Genomic DNA, 27,982 nt, shown 5'->3' on the forward strand with positions numbered 1-27,982 from the left:
TTTAAGGATCTATGTACCTGGACACCAAAATCTCTCTGTTCATCTACGCTACCAAGAACCTTACCATTAGCCCAGTACTCTGCATTCCTGTTACCCCTTCCAAAGTGAATCACCTCATACTTTTCCACATTACACTCCATTTACCACCTGTCAGCCCAGCTCTGCAGCTCACCTATGTTCCTCTGTAACCTACAATATCCTTCGTCACTATCCACAGCTCTGCCGACCTTCGTGTCATCCGGCAATTTACTATCCCATCCTTTTATGACTTATCTAGGTTATTTATAAAAATGACTGACAAACAACAGGACCCAAAACACATCCTTGTGGTACACTACTAGTAACTAAACTCCAGAATGAGTACTTCCCATCAGCCACCACCCTCTGTGTCCTCTTTCAGCTAGTCAATTTCTGATCCAAACCACTAAATGACCCTCAATCCCATGCCTCAGTACGTTGTCCAATAGCCAACTACGGGGAATCTTATCAAACACCTTACCGAAATCCACATATACGACATCAGCCACTTTGTCCTTATCCACCTGTTTGGTCACCTTCTCAAAGAACTCAATAAGGTTTGTGAGGCATGACCTAGCCTCCTTAAAACTGTATTGGCTATCCCTAACCAACTTATTCCTTTCTAGATGAGGTTAGTCAGTTTAATCTTATTAAACCTATTTCCCCAATTGGGACAATTTGTACCATCAACCACAGCTAGTGTCCTTTGTTTTAGATTGAGTGTAGAGGTGAAGCAATCTGTTTCAGGTTCTGATTTCCAGTCACTCCTATATCTCAGTACATCTGTTTGAAAAGTAGAGCCATCCAGCAACAGACAGCTAGGGCCGGATTGCATTAACCCCCAGAAACAGAGGGGTTTGGCTCAGGTGCGAGGTTAAAGATTTAAAGCTCAAAAGCAGGCCAACTGACTGTAAACAATTTAAATGGTGGTTGGGGGTGAGAACAGGCAATCTCTTTACTCAGAGGGGGTGGATTCATTGTTGAAATCTTTCCATTTAAGCTGTCCGTTGTCATTTTCAATTGATTTTGTTTTTAAACTGCATTAAGTCACTTCGTTAACTCCCCATTCCTGTGCAATTGGGCCCTGTCCAATCACCACCTTTTACTCTTTAGTGAGTAGTCCTCCTAACCACTACTCTCCAACATAATCTGGTAGCTTGATATTCAGATTTTTGGTCCACTCTACATGGTGTTTCCTAAATCATGTTGAAGAAAAGCTTGCATTGATATATCATCTGTCCTAATCTCATCCATTACGGTCACTTGAAGTGCTGCAGATTCAAAAATGCCACAGCTGGTTTGGGCAGAGCAAGATCTCACCAATGGCAGTGCTGTGGCCTTGATGTTGGTTGTCATGTGCCCCCTTGAAAATACGCGGAGTCCTAGCACAAGTATACCTGAATACCACTGGCCTTCCATCATCTGTACGTTGTCAGCATGTTATCATTTCAAACCAAAATTTTTTTGATGTAGAGCTGATTTCCCAGAGCATTGGGCCACTGGATGAGGTATTTGAATATGAGCTGCTTCAAATAGCCTTGTCGTGTTTATGCTGTAACAGTGTTCAATGGCAGTGTACAGTCTCAGTGCAGTTGATGTTGATGCCTGCAAGAATCCCTCAAGAGAGAAGTTTACTCTTGTTGCAGCCAACTCTGCAGACGGTGGCCTATTTAAACTGCAATGGTTTGTCCTTCTGAGATCTAACTCTCTGACCCAGACCAGCATGGCCCTTTGGAGTTCTACCCTGCAGTCAGAAAATTGAAACACTGTTGTACAGACCAGCAGATTCAGCATTCACACAAACTGTATATATTCCCTTTGAAAACTGGCCAATACAAAGAAGCAGAATAAAAAGACTAAATGCTGGATATAAACAGCAGGTCAGGCAGCTGTAGAGAGAGAGAAACTCTTCAGAAAAGTGCTTCTGATTCAAGATTATGGACCTGAAATGTCAACTCTTTCTTGCTGAATATTTCCAGCATTTTCAGTTCTTGTTCTTTTAGATGTCCAGCAGTAATTGTATTCTGCTTTGTAATCAGCTTTAAGTGGATATGTCTTCTACCTGGATTCTTGTGATCTTTAGCTCACTGATTAGACTTTCAGTGTCAACATGTTAATACATAGTTCAGTAAACGGTGAACGTGCAGTCACCTGCTATTCAAGTCAAGAATACTTTGGGTGCACCCTTCCTTTTTTAATTCCATGTTGCCTGTTTCAGATGGTACTGGATAGTTGCTGCTCTTCTGAGAGAATGGGGCTGCAATACTACAATGCTCTCGTGTCGCAAGTATTGAAATGTATCGGTCTGACCTTTTTGGTATTGTGACTGAAATATGGTGTCTGGCATTTGTGTGGCCAGAGTCAGTGCCACCTGAAAAAGAAACAGTTGGGAATATTCCTAAGATCAGGCAACATGCTTTGAGAAAGGAGGCAATCAGTGTGTGTTTGAGATCAAAGATGTTCAGGCATAAGAGTTCTATATAGATCAATTCTCAAGTAACTTAACTTAAATGTTAAGTTTAACACTACAAAAGTATTTGATTAAAGTGATTAAATTATATATATATTGCTCACTTTTACAGGGAGATAAGATCAACAGACGGGTAAGTTACTTGGCACAGAGACCATTTGCTTGTTGCAGCAGGGCTCTCTCTTTTGCCTTGAGTTGAGCTGTTTTCTCTAACTGCATTGAGTGATTGAAGCACTGTCCTGGGGTGTTCTCTGTTTTATGTTTAGGTTGTTTGGGCTCTCTGTAACTTGGGGATTTACTTCGAGTTTCCTTTCCTGTACTTTAAGAGCCAATGTAGTTTGTGAGAAAGAGGACTTGGTATTTTCACTGATCTTCCTTTCCTCAAGAGGGCAGTGTGCAACAAGAAATAACTTTTCCACCATTGCTGTTGGATGGTGCAACATATGGCTGTGGGGGGTGGGGGGCGCAGGCTAATTGGACAAAGATCCAATGCAAACATGCAAGGCTGAGCAACCCCCCTTCTGTGCCCTAACACACTCCACCCCAGCACCTCTGGTACAACTCTGGTACTTGCAATTGGTGCAGCAGTCCGCCTGTGTCTGTACATAGCAAACTTCACTTACCTTTGAGTGATTTAAGGTTCCATCCTCCTGCACAGATTGCTTATAATCTACACCATTACCCATGTATCTCAATCTATAATTGTTTTATATGCAGTTCACATACATTCAGGTTAAAATATGCAATAAATTAATTGATACCAACAATTGGAATATTAACATCCTTTTGATCTTCCTCTCCATCTTCCTCCCTCTGTGCTGCTGGTTCATTCACGTTGCACCACTGCAACCAAATTTAAGCATGTAGCTTGCTGCTAAATTCCAGTGTTCTGCTTTTTCCAATTCCCAGCCCAGATTGACCATGATTTAGTAAATATTGGGGCAGTTTCACTCAATGGCTGTTGTGGGAAATGAAAGGAGGTTGCACTGGTACTGACCTCCAGGTTAATGCATGTTGGGGTCATGTGGAGGCAGCAGTCCTCTGCAACCCATCACGTTATTGATGTGCAGTTGCTTGCTACAGATGTGTAACATAAGCTGCAAAATGTTACTTTCCCCTAGCACTAACCTCTCACTGAAGCCCAATTTTGAACGTATTTGGAGAGTAATTAATCTTCCCCTTCCCTGTGGCTGAGCATGCAGTTGTATTTGTGACTGTCGGTGAGAAGTCTGTGAATTTTGAGAAGTCTGTGTTTTGGTGTGTATCAATCCCTCTGGTGACTATGTCAGGTGTATGTTGCTTGTGATGCAGTCTTCCCTTCTGGGCAGAGAGGGGTGGCGGATTCATTGCTGCTTGCAGTATGGTCACCTGACTGCAAACCACTGCTGCTTTAAATTGAGTGCCATGCCTTACCTTCACAGCAAAGCCAGTTTTGAGTGTTCAATCTGCTCACCTGCCTGCTTGCACATTCATATCGCTGGGGATAGGTGCTCATGCTGCTTCTCTGCTGTCCTCCACTCTGCTGTCCTTTGAGTAGAATTGCCAGAAAATGTGAAGGAGATTATTGCTTATTGAGATTGAGATGTTTAGAATGTCTGTCTGAGAAATTACCACTGCAGGAAAATCTATTATTGAGCAAAAGCAAAAAGCTGTTATTGAGGATTTAACTTGTGGATCATAAACATTGTCCAACTTTATCCACACCCCTCTCTTGTAACTAGCTCAGACAACTCCAGTTACTTTAACCATACCAGAGTTAATGCTCAGGAATTGAGTAATGTACTTTCAAAAGTAAGCTGCCTATAAATTCAGTGATCCAATTTAATCTTTTCCCTGTATTCTGGACTTCCTGAGCTGCTCATGTTGCTGAATTAAAATGAATGCATCACTCCTATTGTTTTGATGATTTTAAAAGCCTTTCAGGATTGGACTGAACAAACCTGAGTCAGTAACAGAAGCAGTTTCAAAAACCAAAATTGCTGGGAATGTTCAGGTGTGCCAGCATCTGTGAGGAGAAATCAGTGTTAACAGTTGAGTGACCCTTCCTCAGAACTGTGAAAATATCACTCTACTCAAAATATTAACTTTGATTTCTCTCTGTAGACGTTTCCAGGGCTGCTCAGGTTTTCTAGCAATTTCTGTTTCTGCTTCTGATTGACAGCTTATGCAGTTCTTTTGATTTTTATTACAGAAATAGTTTCCATTATTTCAGAATTTTGACAACTGAGTATTTCAGTGTCATGCTTTGAAGTTCTGTTGTTTAGGAAATCAAGGTCATTGCAATCTCTTGATATGGCATGTGGTATAAATACTGTAGGTTTTCGGCAAAATTGGAAATTTTTTTTCCTCCCAGTGAATTTTAAATCTGCATCCCCTGGGAGTGAAATGTATCTGTACTGTTGTATGTAAAATACTGTATCCATGCAGTGTTTGTCCTGTGCTGACAGACAGTGGGTGAGCTCATTCACTCACCGTGGTTATATGTAGAGAAAATGGGCAGCAGTAACCAGGGGATCATGAACATATTTATATTTACAGGTTGTCCTTTTTCACCATTGACATGTTTCAGTTTGTGCTGTGCCACATCATGGTGCAGTTATATTGCATTTAAATGCTATTCAAAAACTCATTAAATATGGGTAATCTATCACACTTCCCAGACTTGTCTCCAGGTCAGCCTTGTAGTGAACTATAGAAAGTTTCGACAGTTAACTGTTAGGATTTAATTCAAAGTAGTCAATGTAAACTTTATCCGCTTTAATATTGGAATCAACAATTTATGTATGTAATTTCTTGAAGGGTGATTGAAGGAATTTTATAGCTTTTTCCCCCAACCACACAAGGTGGTTAGGCCATTACCTCCCGTAATGGAGCAGGATAGATCACTTTTGAGTCTGTAATTTCTTGAAGGGTGATTGAAGGAATTTTATAGCTTTTTTCTTTACCCCAACGCTACACAAGGTGATTGGCCCCCATAACCTCAGACTCCTTATTAGTAAAAAAACTCTCCAACTCTGCTTTGAATGTAATCAATAATCCAGCTTACACTACTCACTGGGGATAAGAATTCCACAGTCAGATGATTGTCCTCTTGACCTTGTATGGGAGAGCCTTCATTTTCTTTTAAACACTATGTCCTCTTGTTCTGGAGCTATTTCCCTGAGAAAATCTGAACGATTTGAGTTGTCTCATTGGGATTAATTTTCCTATCAAAACATTAGGCATAGAAATCTAGTTTTTAAGAATTCATTTATAATTAATCAAATTTCTTTTAAACCGTTATTGAGTGAGTGAGGAAGCTATTGATAATATATGAATTAGCTTGAAGATAATGGGGTCAGTCTAAAATAGATGTTTGGATTTATGGCGAAGTCCAAATCCTGAGGTCCTAAATGTAAGACAGACAAAAATACTCCCAATGGGGAGTTCAGAAACTCTTTCATACAGTGGCCGGGGAGAAGATGGAACTGTTCCATTATAGGGAGTGAGTACTGTCGACGCATTGAAAGGGAAGCTGGATGGGAATAGCGTGATGAAGCATTAGAAGGATATGCCAATGGGGATCGGTGAAGAATAGTGGAAGGTAGCTCATGCAGAGCTTAAATGCCAACATGAGCCAGTTGTGCTGAGTAGCCTGTTTCTGTGTAACTTCATTCAGTGTTTTTCCTCTGGATGATATCTCCACCTTTGTAGGCTTCTCGCCAGTTCCAGTACCTGCTGCTGCCTGTGTCATCATTCTGTTAAGAACTTAATGCTGCACAACTGACCCAGGCAGTGACCTCTGCATTTATATAAAATGTCTAATATCACAAGATGCCTTGAGGTTCTTGAAAGATTTTCAAAGCATACGATGTAAATAAGATGGCTTGATGAACGGTGATCTGGGCGAAAACATTTGCCTCCAACTATGTCTGGTGAGCTCCCTATTTCTGGGTGCATAACGTGTTGATATCCAAGCACACTCCCTCTGAATGTGGAAAGGCAGACATTCATTTATTAACCTTGCAACAGGAGATTAGAAAAACTCAATAAATTGGCTTAATTGGTGTGGTGAGCTATACTAAATTCCTCCCCAATCCAGATTTAATAATAGAAGCTCAGCCTTCTGATTTCAGTCAGACAGTTGCCATTGTATCCCAGGATCTCACTTTTTTTTTAAAAGATACTGACAATTATGGAGGCACCTGGAACCACGGTAATTCAAGGAGAGACTGCAGCTGCATCTCCAGAGGATAGCATTAGGCCCCAACTTTCAGTACGTCTCCTTCCTTTTGGTTTTGTGCACTTTGGAATCCATGGATTTTTTTTTACTAGGCCAGCATCATTGTTGTTTTTCAAAGCCCTGCAACACCAAGTATGATGGTGTAGTTATTTGTGTTACAGTCTGTGATAAATACAGTTCACAGCTCAAAACTTTCATTTCCAAATTAAACATAAACGAGTCATGTCTAACTTATTGCTGTTCAAATTCAGGGAAGCAAGGAGCAAACACGGGTTGGCCTACTGATGTTGCTGTCTACGTGGATGACCAACTGTCCTATTGCTGTGACTCACTTCCTGCACAACCAAACCAACGTTCCTTTTGTATCCTTTTGTGGGTTGGTTTCATAAACTGGAGCTATCAGTTGGCCCCTCTCTTGAGGATAAGTATGGATGAAAGTGGACCAGTGATGAAAGGAAAATTCTCTACTGCATTGGACACTGAACATTGTTATTTGAATGCTGTTCTTTGAATTGCTTTGTCTCATTAGATGTTTCAATGTTCGTACCTGTGAACGGAGGTGCAGATCTGTTTCTGAAAGGTGTTTTTTTATTGTATTTGTCGGTTTTACTTTGAGCACCGGTACGTACTGTTATTTCCTTAGTCACATCTGTTTCATACTCTTATTGTTTTGTTTCGATTCTCATTGTGCAACGTTTTTCTACTAAATGTTGAAAACAAATAGTGGCAATTAAAAATGGTTAACTAGAAATAGAAATCTAATTATATTTTGTATGCTATATTTGCTAATGAAGAATACATTCTGAATAACCACTGCAATTCATGGACACTTACTTTCCTAATCACTTTGTTTCCAAATTATTGGTTTGAAGCTTGCCCTTGACAATATTATTTAGTTAACGGCACAGATATCGGAGAACCTTGGGGAAGAAGAACAACTTGTGCAAGGTCTCTGTGCCCTTCTACTGGGTATCTGCATCTACTACAATGACAATTCTCTGGAGAACTACACTAAGTAAGTGATTCCACAATGCCAGGGTACAAGGAGTATTTGTAATGAGATGACATTGAACATTTTAAGAAAAAATGGAGCACAGGCTACTACCTGTAAAAGTTGGGGCTTGATAATTTAGTTTTTATTAAAATCTGAGTTTATAAACGTGGCTAACATTGAAAACAATTTTTTTTCCTGCAAATGATTTAATCTGAAGAGTGGGGCTGTTTGGTTGCCTGGCATTAACCAGTTTCCAAGACAGCTTCTGCTTATCTGCTTAGTGCAGCATAAATTTTATATTTTTTGTACATGGGATGTGGGTGTCAATTGCTGGACCAGCATTTATGGTGTAACTGGAATTGCCCTTGCGTAGGTGGTAGTGAGTGACTTGCTGGCACAGCCGACAGTCCGTGTGGTGTATATGGATCCAAAAGGCTGTTAGGGCAGGAATTCCAGGATTTTGACCCAGCAGCAATGTGTTTACAAGTCAGGATGATGAGTGGCTTCAAGGGGAAAAGAGTTGGCTATTTCTTCATTATTCTTAAACATTAGAATGCAGAAAGTATCCAGCCTCTTAGCATGCTGCAACTGCATTACCTGTCTTCTAAAGCGAATTTAGTGGATATGGAAATGTAATCCCTAAGATCCAGATCTTGGAATAAAGCCATAAAAACAGAACAATGTGCATTCTTTTCTGGGCCCTGAGCTACTGATGATTTTGAATGACTGACTGAGAAAGCTAATGTATTCCAGAAGTTTGAACTAGAGACTGACCAACAGTACGGGAAAAGCAGTCTTTGTGCTCATAGTAATGAGTTGTTGCTTGTATAATAGGTTTCCAAGTCTCCAATAGCTGCTGCTTCTGTCAATGTCAAGAAAAACTAAATTTACAGATTTTTAGTGACCTTTAGCCATTTGATGTTAAAGTTATCTTTTACACCCCTTGAATCAATTCCAGTGTTGAAGCAAATGCAGCCATGTCTGCTTCCCATTGTTTCCAAACTGTTCTATCAGTAAACAGTAGTTGGGGGAAGGTGTAGTTTGGGCACATGTGCTATCTGGTGGCCTTCTTTCTCGTGTAGTGCTTCTATGATTGTGAAATGGTCAAGAAGGAGCTTTAGAGACCATGAAGCTGCTGCCTTGTTATCCTTCCCAGAATGATAGTCTGGTCATTTTTAGTAAGTGGTCTTCAATGTATTAAGTACAAGGTAAGTTGAACTTGCACTTCTCTCCATACAGGGAAAAGCTAAAGCAACTCATAGAGAAGAGAATTGGAAAAGAGATTTTCATTGAGAAGTTGGCCTACATCAGCAAGCATGAGCTTTACTCTCGAGCTGGTCAGAAACCCCAGCCCAGCTACAACAGCCCAGAGCACATGCTGTTTGATCACGACTTCACCAAATTAGTTAAAGAATTAGAAGGTAAACTTCACCAACTGCATAATGAAGCTCTCGTTTACTAGTATGAAGCCGTTCAGCTGGGCATCTTCATTAAATACGTAGCACCATCCTATCTTTATTGCATTCCATCACTAAAATAGCCAATTCTACCCTTTGGTATTGCTCCAGAATTGAAGAAGTGTTGACGAGATGTCTCTTGATGAACTCCAGTCCCCCACAGACACACTTGTACAACACAAAATTACCAATCTCTGCAGGATGATGAACCTTTACAAAAGAAGGGGAAGAAACAGGTCACGTGGGCCAAAGTCTGGAAACAAAGAATAACGTTTAGTAATTTGCCAAATTTACTGAAATTTCTGGTTGATACAGTTAAATCTGACTAACTATAAGTTGATAAAATGCTTAGTTCTGATTCTAACCAATTTCAATTCCAGTTTTTGGGAATTGATCAAATCCACTATTTTAGGGTTTACCAGGTAGATCCAAATACTGGTACTTGGACATCCTCTCAGAGGGACATCTCTTAAGAAACTGAATTGTATAAGAGACTGCAGCTTCTGGGGTGTCTTCTGTACTCCATGACTTCAGGATCTGCCAAAACCGAATTCTAAGACCAGAGAGGGATAGTGATTTTTGAAAAGATTTGTAGCTCAGGTTGATGATGACTATGTAAGTTTGTTTTCAGACATGTCATCACCATGACTAGGTAACATCAGTGAGAGTCTCCAGTGAAATGCTGGTGGTATGTTCTGCCTTTCTCTCAAAAGGTCTTGGTCTCTTCAGGTGGGTGATGTCATTTCCAGAAGCAGTAATGGACAGACTTGAACAAGCTGCCCTTCCGTTGATCCTACCCAAACTTTGGGCCCACTGTGTAGATGACACCCTTGTCGTCACAGAACAAATTAGAGGAAACATACAACACCATCAACAACATCCTGGCAGGCAGAAAATTCACAAAAGAGGAAGAGAACGACAACAGACTCCCATTCCTAGATGTGACAATTGAACGTACGGTTAACAGAGCTTCAAACCAGTGTCTCCTGAAAACAACACACAGGGACCAAATACTTTACTGCAGAAGCAATCATCCCAATATCCACAAATGGAGCTGCATCAAGACATTACTTCAACGAGCTAAATCACACTGCAGCACCCAAGAATTACAAAAAGCAGAAGAAAAATTTCTATCCAATGTTTTCAAAAAAACAGGTACTCAATAAACACAAACTGCTGATTCCTCCGAAACAAACTCAAACAAGCAGGCACAACACAACCAAAAACTATATCCACGTTACCTTACATCAAAGACATATCAGAAATGAATTCCAGACTACTCAGACCCCTTGGCATCATGATAGCCCACAACCTACCAACGCACTTAGGCAGTGACTAATAAACCTAAAGGATCCATTAGATACCACCAGCAAAACTAACGTCATTTACAAGATACCACACCAGAATATGAATACCAACTGGCCACCACACGGCACTACCCATTGTCACTAGTTTTCTATGCATACGGAAAAAGAAGGACACAACTTTGACTGAGACAACACACATCCTGGGACAGGTGAAACAAAGACACGCATGAAAATTCGAAGAGGCATGGCATTCTAACCAGAACTCCATCAATAAACACATCGATTTAGACCCTATTTACCCTCTCTCAGGAAAAAAAGAACTGGAAATGGCATCACCACCTTAAGAGACCAAGCCCTATAAATAGAGAGATGGGACATATCACCAGCGCTTCACCGCAGACTCTCGCTGATGTTACCTGGTATGGTGATGAAGTGTCTGAAAACAAACTTTCCAGCTCATCGAGCTAACTTACAGACTTATCAAGGAGGGATGCTAATAACTGTTAGTATTAGCTCCATCCCAGTTCTTATTCCCAATCAATAAAGTAACTAACCCCATTTCTTATCTACTTGCCTTGCTTGGCTGTTTATCGAAACTGACTTGATTTTAAGAAAAAAAACAGCAGATGACTTACAGCACACATTGAACTTTTGACTTAATTAGCAGGTAGCTCACAGTCCATATAGTGTTGAATACAATTCCAAGGAATGTCACAATCCTATCCAATCCAGAAAATCTCATTGACTCTATCTCTTTCGGTTTCCTGCATAAAATTTAAATCTAGATATGAATTCTCAATTATTATAGGCAAGAATAGTGTCTGTATTTCAGCAGTAATGTATTGGCCAGGTTCTGTTTGACATCCTTGGGTCTGTGAAAAGGAACTCACTTTTCTTTGTCGTAGTGTAATTTTCTGCTTTTTCTGTTTCCAATCCAGTTCTTATAACAAAGGCTGTCCAAAAATCAAGTGAGGATGAGAAGAAGGAAGAGGAAGTGAAGAAGTCTTTGGAGCAACATGACAGTATAGTCAATCAATACAAGGAACTTATCCGTGAACAGGTAACCATAATAGTACATATTTTAAGCAACAAAGTTGAAGACTATCTGAGAGTTAGGTATCAATATGAAAATATTTTAGAAAGTTCTTAATAGATTAAACTACTTACAGCTAGTCCAAGATAGAATGTTTAATCAAGGTACTGGCAAGTATATTAGTCATACAGCACAGAAATAGACCCTTTGATCCAACCAGTCCATGTGAACCATAATCCCAAACTAAACTAGTTTCACTTGCCTGCATTTGGCTCATATCTCTCTACATATTTCTTATCCATGTATTTATCTAAATGTCTTTAAATATTGTAACTGTACCCACATCCACCAAGGGCGGCACGGTGGCTCACTGGTTAGCACTGCTGCCTCACAGCGCCAGGGTCCCAGGTTCACTTCCAGCCTTGGGCAACTGTCTGTCTGTGTGGAGTTTGCACATTCTCCCCGTGCCTGCGTGGGTTTCCTCTGGGTGCTCCAGTTTCCTCCCACAGTCCAAAGATGTGCCAGTCAGGTGAATTGGCCAGGCTAACATGCCCATAGTGTTAGCTGCATTAGTTGGAGGGAAATGGGTCTTGATGGATTACTCTTCGGAGGATCGGTGTGGACTTGTTGGGCCGAAGGACCTGTTTCCTCACCGTAGGGAATTTAATATAATCTCACTTCCTCTGGAAGTTCATTCCACATGCAAATATTCTGTTTCTTTCAAAAAAAAAGTTGCCCCTCATGTTCTTTTAAAATCCCATTCCTTTCACCTTAGAAACATGCCTCCTATCTTGAAGTCCCCCATTCTAGGGAAAAGGCATCTGTCATTCACCTTATTTTGCCCCTCATGATTTTATAAACCTCTATATCCCTCAGCCTCCTACGCTGCAGTGAAAAAAGTCCCAGCTTATCCAGCCTTTCCTTATAACTCAAACCTCCATTTCTGAGAACATTCTGGTAAATAACTGCCCTTTGAACTGTGGCCTGTTAAGACCCACCGTGCTTATGCAGCATCCTCTCGAGGGCAATTAGGGCTTTATCTGAGATGGCCACAAACTGTCAACAGATAAAAATGCTTTGTAATTGACAGCAATTCTCTAAAACTAACAGCTGATTATGGTTTTTCTTTTAAATAGAGTCAAGGCAAAGCCAATTAAAATTGGACTGCATTAGATCACGTGACCTGGAAGTTCATGGGACAATTTAATTAAAGATTACACCAAATTACATTTCCTACACCATAATTATCAAATACCCCTCATTATTTTCTAAACCCCTCAGGTCAACTCTCAATCTCCTATGCTTTAATGAAAAATGTCCCAGTTTATCCAGCCTCCCCTTTTATAACTCAAACCCTCCGTTCCTGGCAACATCCTGGTAAATCTTTTCTGAACCTACTCCAGCTTAATAGTATCCTTCCCAAAATAGGGTGACCAGAACTGGACATAGTACTCCATAACAGGTCCTATACAACCTCAATATAATCTTCTCACTGCTATACTCAAAACCTGAGCAATGATAGCTAAATGTTACCTTAACCACCCTATCTATATGCGAGGTGAGCTTCAAAGAATTGTGTATTGTATTTTGTGAGGACCTAAAATGGAACGGATTTCCTATACAGTGTGATAATGGTACGGAGCTCAGCAATCCTGGGTCATGGAGGTAGAAGGAATGACCAAAGAACTGAAAGTGATATGGGGAACAAATTTCCTTGAAGTGCCTGGTTAGTGTGATGACTAGTAGGGGTCACCCCAGCTCCACAGGCCATACCATTCATGTAAATGTTTGATTCTGTCACCAAAATTGACACACTTCTTCCCTTTTGCGCTATCTAGTATAAGAGGCATTCATCTGATTTTCTAATGATCTGAGAGAGGATTTTTAAATTATAAACAGAAGTAATTCAGGCTGGCTAACAAATAAACTATATCCCAGAATTAAACTAGAAAGGCAAAATGGGCAAACACTTTTGTGAGCCGCGAGTATTAAATTGAAAGAGTAAATGGGATGATTTCTCATAGTTCCCTGAAATTCCAATTGATAAGTTTGAAATGTTGACAGCTGTAAAATAGTGAAAAATCTTCAGACCAGACATCAGGGAAGGCAGTTAAACCCAGGTTTTTAAGTAGAGTAACCACCCAGCTTTCAGGGTTTAAGAGGGAGTCAGATATTTGGAATGTTTTCAGAAATATCAGATTTTTTTCAGCTGCTCCTGTTTGAAGAAGGTGTTTTACTTTTTTCAGAAGAGCTATGGAATCTTGCTTACTGCAGGGTTTAGGCTTCGTTTCCTTTTACTGACATACCCAAGTCTCTTGAAAAAACAGAAACCATCTCCAGAGGAGCATTGCGCGTCAACCTTCATCTCTTCCAAATCAAGTTTGTCCAGCAGTTAAAGTAATAAATCCCACCTCTTCTCTCTCAAAAGCTTTGCTTGTCTCTTTTCCAAAGTTAATTGATTTTTTTGGTAATTCACAGTTTAGGTGGGCGGCACGGTGGCACAGTGGTTAGCACTGCTGCCTCATAGCGCCTGAGACCCGGGTTTAATTCCCGACTCAGGCGACTGACTGTGTGGAGTTTGCACGTTCTCCCCGTGTCTGCGTGGGTTTCCTCCGGGTGCTCCGGTTTCCTCCCACAGTCCAAAGATGTGCGGGTCAGGTGAATTGGCCATGCTAAATTGCCCGTAGTGTTAGGTAAGGGGTAAATGTAGGGGTATGGGTGGGTTGCGCTTCGGCGGGTCGGTGTGGACTTGTTGGGCCGATGGGCCTGTTTCCACACTGTAAGTAATCTAATCTAATCTAATTACCAATTCACATTACTTGAATAATTCCGAGTTATCACATGTCCCTTCAAAATCCTGGTAAACCATTTTAATCTCAAACATCCAAGCAGTTCCATTTTCCAGTCTTTTGTTCTAAAAAAAAATGTATTCCCAGCCTTAGGATTCGGAAAGATGGCCTGTGTATGTGGAGGAAGCAGGGTTAGCAATAACTTTCAAAAGGAATTGGATGATTACTTGAGGGGAAAGCATTTGGTTAACTTTAGGGCATGAGCAGGGAGAGTGGGGCTTGTTAGATAGTGCTACTCAAGGGCTGGTACAATGGGCTGAATAGCTTTCTGTATTATACAATGTTATGATTCTCCACTACGTGCACAGAAATGACTTCAAGTAAGCTGGCCGTAGAGTAGGGTGTCTGATCCTGAGATTTCTCCCTGCTTTAGCCCTTTCTCTTCCTCTCTCCTTTTTGTTTTTTTTGGCTTGTCTATTTTATTTGACTTTCCTCTTGATGAGCTCGGTGGTAGTAACCAGTGGATAGATGGTGTCAGTGGAGAGTTTGGGTTCCAGGTGGTGCCTGTGTCCAGTGCAGATTTGTGGTGGAGGCAGAGTTGGGTTTTGGCCGGTGCAGTACCCGGCAGCATCAGTGGTGTCTGGTTGGTGAGGTCCAGTGAGGAGCCATCGTGATGACGGTATCGGTGGAGGTGAGATGGTGCTGAAGGCTGGTGCCTCTTGCTCCAGTGTCAGTGGTGAAGTCTGGCCACCAGATCCATGGTCCATGACAGAGCACTTCACAAGGAGGGCCAGAAAGCTGGACACTTCCTTCATTTTCTGCCTTTATTTTCTGCGTTTTGGTTTTTTTTGTGTTTTGAGGTGGTCCCACCAAGTGGCGACATTGGACAAGTTTCACTGTGTTTTGTAACAACACACGTTACTATAAATAAATCCAATTAATTCAGAATTAACCATCTGTTTCATTTAAATACAGGATCTTCAACTGAATGAATTGAAGAAACAAGTAACTGCCTTGACCAATCAGAACGAGCACAGTCAAACAACAATAACACAGCAAGCGTCACAGATTCAGCAGCTGCGTGACCAGTACAATCTTCTCAAAATACAAGGTGTGAAGTATTGTGCAACATTCCACCTGTCCTCCTTTTTCCCCATTTACTGTCCAAGACAGCAAGTTCTAAAAGAAAAATATAGAATTTCCAGAAATCTCCACATCAACAAATTTGAAGTATGATTCCTTTTGGACAGGGTGAATGACAATATTATGGAGATTCCATGACTGAATTTTTAAAAAAAAGTTATCATTGTTGCCAGTTGTTAAGTGTGCTTTTTGAAAGCAGGTTATAGCGTTTTGTAAATAGTTGTCCTGACTGTGGTGAAAAGATCCACTGTTTGTGCAGCTCTTTACCATTTGGAAACAACAGGCTGATTGGACCATCCTATTACCTCCAAAGAAAATGTTTTCACAATTGTATGACCATCACTGGGAGTATGTTTGTCTTCCAGGAGTGATGAGTCTGAATTTCTGAACTGCAATATTTTTGCTTTGGCCTTTTTTTAATTCGACCCGGTTTTTGAGGTGTTATTAATCATTGGTATACAACCTGTAGTTTAGCTGTTTCACCATATCTGAACGTGGTCCAAGTACAATGACATTGGTTCTTAAAAACTGGATTGTTGCAGGAAAGAAAAAGAAACAAATGAAAATTGGGTCATTCTGTAAGTTTAAAAAGCAGCTGGAATATTTCAATTCCTGTTGTGGTTCTGTTTGCCGAGCTGGAAGTTTTTGTTGCAAACGTTTCATCCCCTGGCTAGGAGACATCATCAGTGCTCTGGAGCCTCCTGCGAAGCACTTCTTTGATGTTTCTTCCGGTATTTATAGTGGTCTGTCCTTGCTGCTTCCGGGTGTCAGTTTCAGCTGTACGCTGTAATGGTTGGTATATAGCCACGAAACGACACGACCAGCTATCCCTAGTAGCCACACACTCAGACAACAAGCAACATGAATTCGACTGGGAAAACACTACTATCATAGGGCAAGCCAGACAGAGAACAGCCAGGGAATTCCTAGAGGCATGGCATTCATCCACAAACTCCATCAACAAACACATCGACCTGGACCCAATATACCAACCACTACAGCGGACAGCTGAAGCTGAAACTGACACCCGGAAGCGGCAAGGACAGACCACTATAAATACCGGAAGAAACATCAAAGAAGCGCTTCGCAGGAGGCTCCAGAGCACTGATGATGTCTCCTAGCCAGGGGGCGAAACGTTTGCAACAAAAACTTCCAGCTCGGCGAACAGAACCACTACAACGAGCACCCGAGCTACAAATCTTCGCACAAACTTTGATTTCAATTCCTGCTATTAAGCTTTACAATGTCTTAACTCCTGACCTTGCTCTCAAAATTGCCTTCTGTTCCTGTACATTTCACTGGCTTCAGGATATCCATACAAATATGTTGAAGATTAGTGTTATAGACCTCACTTTGGATAATGCAAGTTCAGAAAGTCTCTAACTTTTTGTTGCTTAGGTAAACCACTAGACAGCCAACATCACATTCACAATGAGGCAGCTCAGATCAATGGTATTCAGCCTAAAGACACCGAGGAAATTGGAAGGTTGCAAGAAGAGATTGAAGAACTGAAGAAGCAGCATGTTGTATTAGAAGGACAGCTGGCTGAAAAGGAGTTTGAGATTAATAAATTGGTATGAACTGTTTGACATTTTACCCATGAACTATCACAGTCTCTAATTCAGGCGATGGATCAGGTTGCACACAAGAGCAGATCTGCAGTCTAGTCCAGCCTTCCAGAAGCAGTCATTGCTTGTCGACAAGCTGAGAATGAGATTTCTCAGACTTGCCAAGAATTTTAAAGCATCGAAACAAACCATTTGGTCCATCAACCTTGTGCAGGTTTTCATGCCCCAGCTGAACTCCTTCCATCTTAATTTATTTTGCTTGGTCAATGTAATCTGTAAATCCTCAACTGTTCACCCAGCTTCCCCTTAAATGTATCTATACTTGTTACTGCAACCATTCCTTGATGCTGATTTCCATGTTCCAACCATTCCCTCAGTTAAGTAATTTCTCAGAATTCCTTGATCCCTATTGGGTCTGGTGTTTACCTTTCATAGCCCGTACTATAGACCCATCAAGTGGAGATACTGTTTCTGTGTCAGGTTGGAACTGGGATAAGGTGAGAGAAGGGAAATGAGGAAACCAATGAAATCCACATTGATGCCCTGGGGTTGAAGGGTCCCAAGGCGGAAGATGAGTCATTCTTCGTCCAGGCGTCAGGTGGTGAGGGAGCGGCAATGGAGGAGGCTCAGGACCTGCATGTCCTTGGCAGAGTGGGAGGGGGAGATGAAATGTTCAGCCACGGGAGGAGGGGGGAGGGGGGGAGGGAGGGAGGGGGAAGAGGCTCCACCCTCCTCTCTGACCTATCACCTTTACCCCCACCTCCATTCACCTAATGCAGTCTCAGCTACCTTCTCCCCAGCCCCCCCCCCCTCCCATTTATTTCTCCACCCCAAGGCTTCCACTCTCATTCCTTATGACAGGCTGCCCGAACTGTCGCTTTTCCTGCTCCTCGCATGCTGACTGACCTGAAGTGCTTTTCCAACACCACACTCTTGACCACAATCAAATCTGCTCAATCATTCAATCTCTGTGGGCCATTTACTTCAACCAATTACTTCTGTTTTTAAGGGAGCAGTTTGAGATTTTGACAGCAATTATTTCTTTGTATGCCTAATGAATTTAGTTTCACTTAATATAGTGCAATTTGTACTATATTAATATATTAATAATGGTCAGTTTGTACATATTAATATTTCAGGCAACATTCTGTAGTACAGTTAAGTGTCAAGGAAAATCGAAACTAAGATATCTGGTTTAATTATTCCATAGAGGGCTGCTCAGTCAACAGGAAACCTAGCTGAAGTTGGCACTGAAATTGTTAGTGATCAACCGACCGATCAGCTCAAGGTAGGGGAGCTTCTTTATTGCATCATGTGTTCAAGATGGCGAATATGATCATTCCAATCTGGTAGATTTAACCAGTCATAATTCAGGGTTTTAGAATGTTTTCTTGCTCCACACAAATCATTGAAAGCCTGTAACGGTCTCTGTGACCTGTTAAGTTATATAAAAAGTAGCCATTATTCTCTTCCTAAAGACATTTTTAAAGGTGATCTGATCTCTACTTAAGTTTGTTTTACTACTTTGTTTTCTCTGGTGCTGTACAAACAAAATTCTTTATTCATTTCCTCTTTCACTCGGGCTGCTCAATAAAATCCACTGAGTAGTAAGGTGATCCACGCTTTGTGCTGGTCTCTCTGAGCTGGCCAGTGCGAGAACTGTATCTCAGTGACTAACTATTACATTTTACTTCAGTTTCTGGGTTTCTTCTTGATCTTGGCTTGGTACTTTCTGATTTCTCAGGTTGGGAATGCAGTGGAGGTGGAGAAAATGCATCTCAAAATCCATCCATTAGAATCCCATGGTAAAGGTGCAATAGTTCACTGTGATAGTGTGCCCTGACATGGAAGATTCTTGGCGAAAGTGCATTCAGGCAACATGATTACACGGAGCATTGGTACAGGGTTATGTGGAATTTGCTGCAAGTTGGAAATCCTGGCATGGTAGTCACATTTAGATGCATCCCAAAAATATATAACCATCCTGTGAAAATCTCCTTGATTCCTCCCCTCAAAGAACTGTGGGTACATTTTTCCATGTCAGTATTTGGTATTTGTTGGATTCCCAAATGTGGAAAGAGCTTGTCAAGCAACCGAGGGATATGTTCTGTCACTGTCATTTTGGAAAATCTGAAGTGTTTAAACAGCTGATTATTACCAGATGGCACAGACTGATGTTGAAAAATCAAGCCTCTATATTCTGGAGAAGGGCTGTTTGCAGTAATGGGACATGGTCGACTTAAATGTTTGTCTACTTTAACTAAAAATCGTCAGTGTCCAGCATTCATTGAGATTTTTTACTTTGCAAACTTGTGAAATAACTAAAAAGCTGCACCAAAGGCCCATCCCTTCTGAGAAGAGGGAGAAAATAAAAGTTAATATCTGATCTGTAAACCCCTCAGATCATTTCTGGAGAGTGTCTTTTGAACCATTGGCTATATTTGCCAGGAGCTGGAGTTGGAAATTGTTGGGAGGTGGTGAATTAATAAGTGTTTTTATGTCAGGAAAGGTGTGAGCGATCAATTTCTGCACTATTGTCACATTACGAAGAGCACCGAATTAGATGTGAGCCATTCTTTGCCTGTTGATAAATAGACAACACTTGTTTGAGCAAATTAATCCCATGCATTCCAACAGATATTACTCTGGTTATTCTGAGCAGTAATGGTGACCATTGCAGTGTTTTCAAGGACTATTAGAGTTAGCAGCATAATTAACTGGATGGGTTTCTCTCAAGATTGTAAGCCTCAGGCTGAGAGCTAAAGAATCTGGGAAGACCAACTTACATAGCAAGTCTTTCCTTCAATTTTGTTTTTGCTCAGTTAATTATCACCTTGTGGAAGTTTAGGTCAGGCTGTCCTTTTGAAATAGTCTGCTTCAAAAACTAAACTTCAGCAGTGCACTGCAGCAGCATGCCGTGTCAATTTTCTCCCTTGCTCTTTAAGATGCCACCTCTTTCTGAAATATTTCTAGCAATTGTCTATTCAGCGTGTTCAACCAGACAACTGTCTAACTGGGAATGACATCAGGGTGGAAGCACATTCTGACCCCTCTCCTCCTCCTCCCCCCAGCAGAGATGGGTACACCCCAGTGGGATTGCATCACAACACCACTGACTCCAGGGCATTGATACTCAAGCAGCCAGCCATTTATGTGGCATTTTAGTTTCCTGCAATACTTCTGAAGGATTAGTGAATGTACTCAAATCAGATCATATATCTCAGGAGGAATGTATTGGTTTGAATGTATTTCAATCTCATTTGTGCCCCACGTGATTTCCTGCTCCTCCTCTCCCACCCATCCTCCATATTTCTCCTGCTCAAAACTTGAAGTGCATAAGGACTGGCCAATTCATGGTGTGGTGTGCTCTTTAAAATAAAACTCCTGTTTAAGTGTTACCTCTGTTAATTAATGTCATTGAGTGGTACATGGTCTTCCTTACAGGTTCAGCTCTACCTACAGGAGGCAATTAAAAGATTTCTAACTCCATTGTGCAGAGAAGTTGCCAGTTACACACAGTAACATCTAGAGCCATGAAAATTTATTTTTCAACGGTTACAAATTTTATGTAACTTTTGAACAAATTTTATTCAAAGTAGATAATTTTGTGTCTCTCACTGGGCATGAGAATCATCAGCATTTCACGGCCGCCTCTGAATAACTTACATTGGTTTGCTCGTTTGATGTGGGCATTGTTGGCAATGAGCAATAAATACTGGCATCCTTAATTCAAGGGTCAGGCTGCAAACTCTTGACTGTGTAACTATAGGAACAGGAGCTGTCCAGCTTTACAGCACCTTCCATTGACTGCAGTTGTTATGACTTGTGCAAAAAGCAATTAGTGTATCGTTGAAACTTTTAACATTTTACTGAATAGCTTATCTTCACGTACTGACTCAGAAAAGGATAATGACAACACTTTTTTGTGAATTAATCTGCAACAATCTAAATCTGTTCACTTACACTTTGGCATCATTACTGAAAGCTTGTGAGCACAGCAGAAGCATTGGTGAGGGATAATGACAGTGATTCTGCAGCAACGAAGACCGCCCAGCTTGAAAACAGACTATCAGTATTGGATGATGAAAATAAAATGTTAAAGGTAGGTTATAAATTAGTTCATTATGTCATTGTCTTCTAGCTATCTACTAGACTAAAGCTTTCAAACTGCAAAATGTTTGGTGCTTCAATTGTGTTTTGTTGTAATTTAGTTATCATATAATTTGTGTTAGGTTGCTTGCTTATTTCGACCTGCCTCACTTTAAGCCAAAGTGTTATCTATCTGGTTGCAACATTGCAAGATCAGGCTTTTATTGTGATAGCATGACCCACTGTGTTAGATACATCACCTTCACAATCCATGACATGAACAACATAATGGCTCGCTCAACTTTTATAGTGATTCTACTTTGGATCTCTACATTGTATACCTACTCCCAGTAAATCATTCCATATCAAAGATCTGCACCAGTGCCTTATATCAGAGTAACAGTGTGGAGCTAGCAATGGTTCCACTCCGTCTATTCCAATCAGTCTTTTACTGGGGCTGTTTGTCCTGTCATGTTGTTGTAAGGGGAGGTGATTGGATTAACCATAAGAAACATTGCTGAGTAAATTTGATGCATCCTATCACCCCTTTCTCTGAGATGAGATCCTTGTCTTAGGTCTAGTTATGCCATATGTCCCATGCTCAACAGAAAATTATTCTAGGAAAAATGAGGACTGCAGATGCTGGAGATCAGAGTCTAGATTAGTGGTGCTGGAAAAGCACAGCAGGTCATTCAGCATCTGAAGAGCAGGAAAATTGACGTTTCGGGCAGGAAATCAATGTCTCTCTGTCTCTCTGTCTCTCTGTCTCTCCAGCATATTTAAGCAGATGTGGTACTGGATCAGCTTTTGTTGACTGTCGGTTGCACACTTCATCGTTTTCACTAGTGTAACCACTACCACCTGCTCAGGAGCAGTTGGAGTTTGGCAATAAACTTTGTGCACCCAGTGTCAGATCTGCTTATAGTCATTTTGATTGGAATTAAAGTGTCTGCATACAGTTTTGATTTGCAGAGAATGTGATGTGTTGAAGGGCTAAACTGAATGTTACAATTGCAGCTGCTTTTAGGATTATTCTGTTTTATTCATATGTACAGGATCAGTTAAAGATGTTGACCGAGGAGAAAAAGTCCCTTGATCAACAGCTTGCCTCTACAAACAGTACAATAGCCATTCTTGAAACTGACAAGAGAAAGCTCCAGCAAGAGGTGACCGAGTCTAAGAAGGAGCAGGATGATCTATTGGTACTTCTCGCAGATCAAGACCAGAAAATCTTTGGATTTAAGAATAGGCTCAAAGAGCTTGGAGAACCAGTATGTATGACGTTGCAGCATCAATAATTTAATGACTAAGTGGGTTTTTGCTAAGCCACTTCATGTGGGTGTAGTGCAGACGACTGTGCGTGTGTGTTTTATCTGGTCCTTTATTAACAGTGCAAAATCTAAATTGCTCCAATTAGGACCAGACAGGTATTTGAACGTGTTCAGGCTGATGCAGTATAATCACCAGAAACTCTAATTACCTTTAACTATTCAAATTTATTTTTGTGTATTTATCAGTTAGTTAATTTTTCTGACTGTCATATTTGCACAAAACCAATTGAAAGTAAATTTGTTATTCTGATTCGAAAATGAATTGCACTTGTCATCTGATCATCATTACAGCTGAGGAAAATCCTAAAAGGATAAAGAACTTATGGAGTTTGGTTGGGCAGGACAGTGCAAGAAGTGAGGGAGACTTGGAGCTTATTTACTTAGTGAGTGTGAATGGTCACATAATGGTGTCCTCATTTGCTGAGTTTAAGGTGATCAGTCTGCTATTTAATCTGTAGTAGGGACACTTCTCCCCATTGTTTGTCTCTCCTTCTAAATGCCTAAAGAGGGCTGTTTTGGCACAGTTGTAGAGTCCCCTGCCTTTGAAACAGAAGACCTGAGTTCAAGACTTACCTGCTCCAGAGAATATCATAGCATCCCCGAATAGGTTAATTAAGATTACTTTTTTACAAAGAAGTGTGGAAAAAGTTGGTACTGAGGGCCCAGTGATGATGGGTGGATATGTAGAGGCCCTGGCTTATCCTGAGCATGTATAGCAAAGACCACTCTGACTGTATATTTAACAGCCTGGTATTTAAAGAAGAATAGAGTAGAAAAGCCTTTATAACTCAAATGAGTGTTGTAAAAAGTTTTGGTAATATCGCCTCTGGTACCATCTTAGCTACAGGGTAGCTAGGTACAAATACTTCAAGTTCTTACAGAACTGAAATAGTAAAAATAGACAGACAGACTAGCATGGGAATACAGAGTTTTAAAAACACCAGAATGATGATTAAATATTATCTTTTTAAAGTACTCAAGTTGTATAGTTTTTTTCACCTGAGTCAGTGCCCACTGGACTTCAAAACATGAGGTCTCGCTACCTCCATGTGCTGGCTTCTGTCCAGGACTCTCTCCCCTGGCTCTGTTTTCCCCCATTGCCCTGCTCTGGCCAATTTACCACCCCGCCCCCCACCCCACTCCTTGCTCTGTTCTCTGGCCTCTTTACCACCCCCTCCTCCCCCCCCCCCCCCCCCCCCAACCCGGCCCCACTCCTCGCTCCGTTCTCCATTCTGCCCCCCCCCCCCCCCCCACCTTGCTCCCTGCACTATCTGGAGCACAAATATACTCCTATAAATAGCACAGGGAGAAAGGGGTTGAGGCAAATAACATCTGCTTATTAAAGGGAGGGCCTAGTTAACACACAAGGGAGAAAATGGTTGGGTGAGATGGAAGGAAGCTTGTTTGGAGGGTGGGCTGGCTGGATCAATTGGCTTGTTATGCTTTAAATTATTTTATTAACGTACAAGAACTGCAGCCTTCATATATTAGGCGTGTTGTTTAGGATTGGGAATGTGAAGTTGACAGAACAAATTCTATTTTTGATTCAGCTAAATGTCTTTGAGAATTATCTTGGGTTAGTTGACAATTGATTAGTCAGTGTGTAGTATTTTTTAACCATAAAATATAATCTTTTAATTTTTATTTAATCAGGTGTAGAGTGTGATGGTGAACAATGCTGTTTGTTTTGTACAGGTTGAGGATGAAGATGACCTGGAGTCTGCTGACCAAGAAGATGATGATGATGATGATGATGATCCAAACTAATTGCATAACGATGATGTAAAGGCAGAATAAGGAAATAAAATGTAAAGAAGGTTAAAGCTTCTATTACCACAATGCAGAATGTCAAAAGAGTTCAGAATGTTTTGTTATTTTTCTTTTTGGAAGGGGGCTTTGAAATCCGTTTAATTGCATCTTCTACCAGTTGAAAAATATTTTTTAAAGTATTAAAATTTTAACAAAGCAAAGTTGTTTTTCTCCACTTAAGGGAAAAAAATTAAAAGCATTCCCTCATGGTACACTAAGCACATATTTGTTGCAGGAGTGAAGTGTAGCTCACCAACTTTAGTCTACAGTTACACCTGGATAACCTGACCCAGTGTTGCAATATGTTGTATTATCTAGAGAATGCATTATTGTGAGAGGTTGCAGACCAACCTGAGTTTAAAAGCAGCCCGTGAAAAAATGGCAAAATGTCAGATTAGGAATCTGGGCAGCTAGATGTCTCTCACAACTCTTCTGTGAAAACTGATTCATTTGAATCTTAATAGCTGCCTTTTCCCAGTAATGTCACTGATTTTACCTAAGCTGCTATATCTGACTAGTATAAGAGCAGTGTGTTGTAGGAGAGAAGTGTGGGCCATCTACCTTGCCGACCTCTGCATTAAGATGGGGCGTTGTCTCTTCAGTGACGATCTGCAGGTACATGACAGTTCACTGGCCTTTCTGAATTGAGGCCATGTGCTGGATAGCACCTGAGCAGTCATCGCCCTGATTCGCATCAGCCTGTCACTTACAGAGGATTTAGTGTGCCTTTACCTTGTTCAGAAACTGTGTTCTGTCCCTCAAACCCAACCAAGCATGGAAATGTATGCAGTAAAGTCAATAACTGAACAACATTTGAACAGTTTGGAATTACAGGTATTGCATTGATGTTGCTTATTTGCTGATAATACCGCAGACAGATTTATTTCTACATCTATCAGTTGTATTGCAGAGAAACCAGATCCTGTATGATTTATATAATTTATTGGCTGTTATGCCAAATTGGAATAGAGCGATATAGTACACTTTATAGAGAATGTAATTGTGTTTTGGAAATAAAGTTCATATCTAGGACATTTCAGATAAATGTTTTCAATAGTTTCATGCAATGGAATTTTTATAACATTCTGTCCCATTAGAGGTTTAACAGAATCAAATTATTGTTGTACAATAAATATATCTGATTTATTGGAATGTTATTTACTTTTGGATTTGACCAGGATTACAAAGTGACTAACCTGATGTGGATGGCTTCCAAACAGAATGCAAGAGATTTTAATCATTGCCTACTGAACTGCTGACTGCACATTTCACTGTTTAAATCGAGTAACAAGGACAGTCCTGGCTATTTGCACATCCCTGATATTTGTTATTCCAACATAGGGTTCAGGCAGTTGAATGCCAAATAACAAATCCTCTCAATTTCTCCAGCTGTCCACCTCTCACTCAAAATCAGAATCATGGACCAAGCTTTAACTCACCTGTCCTTGTGTCGTCTTTGGTAGCTTGGTGTTAATGTTTTAACCTCCTCTCTGTATCTGAAGGTTCAAAGTTTGTGAGAAGATTTGTAGCCCAGGTGCTCATTATTGTGGTTCTGTTCACCAAGCTGGGAATTTGTGTTGCAGACGTTTCGTCCCCTGTCTAGGTGACATCCTCAGTGCTTGGAAGCCTCCTGTGAAGCGCTTCTGTGATCTTTCCTCCGGCATTTGTAGTGGTTTGAATCTGCCGCTTCCGGTTGTCCGTTCCAGCTGTCCGCTGCAGTGGCCGGTATATTGGGTCCAGGTCGATGTGCTTATTGATTGAATCTGTGGATGAGTGCCATGCCTCTAGGAATTCCCTGGCTGTTCTGTTTGGCTTGTCCTATAATAGTAGTGTTGTCCCAGTCGAACTCATGTTGCTTGTCATCTGCATGTGTGTGGTTACTAAGGACAAGCCGCAACCCAAAGCACTAGCCACACCCCCATACATCAGGAGCATTTCCGAACTGACAGCCAGACTACTGCGACCACTTGGACTCATAACAGCACACAAACCAACAGCCACTCTCGGATAACAACTCAGCAGAACGAAGGACCCGATACCCAGCATGAGCAAAATCAACGTAGTGTACAAAATCCCATTCAAGGACTGCACAAAACACTGCATAGGACAAACAGGAAGACAGCTAATGATCCGCATCCATGAACACCAACTAGCCACGAAACGACACGACCAGCTATCCTTAGTAGCCACACATGCAGATGACAAGCAACATGAGTTCGACTGGGACAACACTACTATTATAGGACAAGCCAAACAGAACAGCCAGGGAATTCCTAGAGGCATGGCACTCATCCACAGATTCAATCAATAAGCACATCGACCTGGACCCAATATACCAACCAATGCAGCGGACAGCTGGAACTGACACAACCGGAAGCGGCAGATTCAAACCACTACAAATGCCGGAGGAAAGATCACAGAAGCGCTTCACAGGAGGCTCCCAAGCACTGAGGATGTCACCTAGACAGGGGTCGAAACGTCTGCAACACAAATTCCCAGCTTGGCGAACAGAACCACAACAGTATCTGAAGGTATTTTACTGTCACCAGGGACACAACACAGACTGAGACAGTTTAGCCCATCCTGATGTTTGCGCTGGCTCTCTGAAGGAACCATTTACCCGGTATCACTCCCTTGCCTTCTCCCTGTAACCCTGCACATTTTTCCTTTTCAGAAAGTAATCTAATAGCTCTTTGCCTCCACCATGTTTTCGGCAGCATATTCTGGATCCCAGTCACCAGCTGCACGAACATTTATTGTTCTTGCTGCTTCTGCTAATTATTGTAAATCTGTGCTTTTTAGAGTGTCTTTTCACCAGTGGGAACATTGTCCTTACCAACTAGACTCTTTCAGCCCCAACTTTTCCAATCTGTCTGCATTTAAAGTTTCAGGAACGATCCATCAGTTCAAAGCGGTGCATCAGGTAATGAGCATCCATGAGGTGCTGTGGATCACCAGCTGCAGAATTGGTTTCGGTTCTAACCTGATCTCCTGGTACAGAATATATCTGTCTCTGGCATTGCCTAGAGCCCATGGATTACCCTGACTGAACAAGGAATAGGAGACCACCACAGCAGTTGCACCATACAAAGCTGGAAGTGACTGGTCAGTGTGGTGAAGCTGCAGTACAGGACTACGTGCTGATCAGCAGACAGTAAAGTGAGTTCCCCCTAACAGCACATCCAATCCACTCCATCACTGTCGTCTGCTGCCTGACGATGTGCGAGATTGTTCAAGCAGGTCTACTGGAAAATAGAGGTTAGCATTGACCACACTGCCAAGTGACGTTCACCTGCAGCAACTTACTGCTTAACTTCTGCCAGAAATATTCAGTCCACAGTTCGTTACTGTCTTGATCTGAATGTGCATCAAAGAGTTGAACTCCAGAGGTGCTAGCAGAGTGCCTGTCCTTGACATTTCTAACCAAGAGTGAGACTAAGCAGCCCTACCAACATCCAAGTTAATGGGAATCTGAGGAAACGCTCTGCTTGGAGAAGTCATACATAGGCAGATGACTAAGTTGTTGAAGGTCTTTCCCCTCAGTCCTAGGGTCTGGCCATCTTCATAGCTACTGCAAAGTCTCTAAGACCTTCAGCAACTTCCAAACCAATGACCTCAGCATATTTTGTAGCAGGGGTGTATAGCACGGAAATAGACCCTTTGGTCCAAATCATCCATGCTGACCAGATATCCTAAATTAATCTAATCTAGTCCCACCTGCCAGCACCCGGCCCATATCCCTCCAAAGCCTT

At 41.3% G+C, this 27,982-nt stretch overlaps 1 protein-coding gene across 4 annotated transcripts in view; it reads left to right on the forward strand.

Moving 5' to 3' along the window:
- The window catches only part of uso1 (USO1 vesicle transport factor), a 78,719-nt gene extending 53,468 nt beyond the window's left edge, over positions 1-25,251 (forward strand). For 2 of the 4 annotated variants that reach the window (XM_060851504.1, XM_060851506.1), the window contains 10 exons: positions 6,962-7,072; positions 7,607-7,725; positions 8,944-9,125; positions 11,407-11,528; positions 15,266-15,401; positions 16,832-17,007; positions 18,212-18,289; positions 20,987-21,103; positions 22,146-22,361; positions 24,117-25,250. In XM_060851504.1, coding sequence (XP_060707487.1) covers positions 6,962-7,072; positions 7,607-7,725; positions 8,944-9,125; positions 11,407-11,528; positions 15,266-15,401; positions 16,832-17,007; positions 18,212-18,289; positions 20,987-21,103; positions 22,146-22,361; positions 24,117-24,188 — 1,329 coding nt within the window. In that variant the 3' untranslated portion in view covers positions 24,189-25,250. Of the gene's footprint in view, positions 1-2,600; positions 2,622-6,961; positions 7,073-7,606; positions 7,726-8,943; positions 9,126-11,406; positions 11,529-15,265; positions 15,402-16,831; positions 17,008-18,211; positions 18,290-20,986; positions 21,104-22,145; positions 22,362-24,116 lie in introns of all 4 variants that reach the window. The other 2 variants (XM_060851502.1, XM_060851503.1) reach the window with 2 other exon arrangements.
- Positions 25,252-27,982: the final 2,731 nt, after the last annotated feature.

Source organism: Hemiscyllium ocellatum, chromosome 36 (assembly GCF_020745735.1).
Source record: "Hemiscyllium ocellatum isolate sHemOce1 chromosome 36, sHemOce1.pat.X.cur, whole genome shotgun sequence".
NCBI lineage: Eukaryota > Metazoa > Chordata > Chondrichthyes > Orectolobiformes > Hemiscylliidae > Hemiscyllium > Hemiscyllium ocellatum.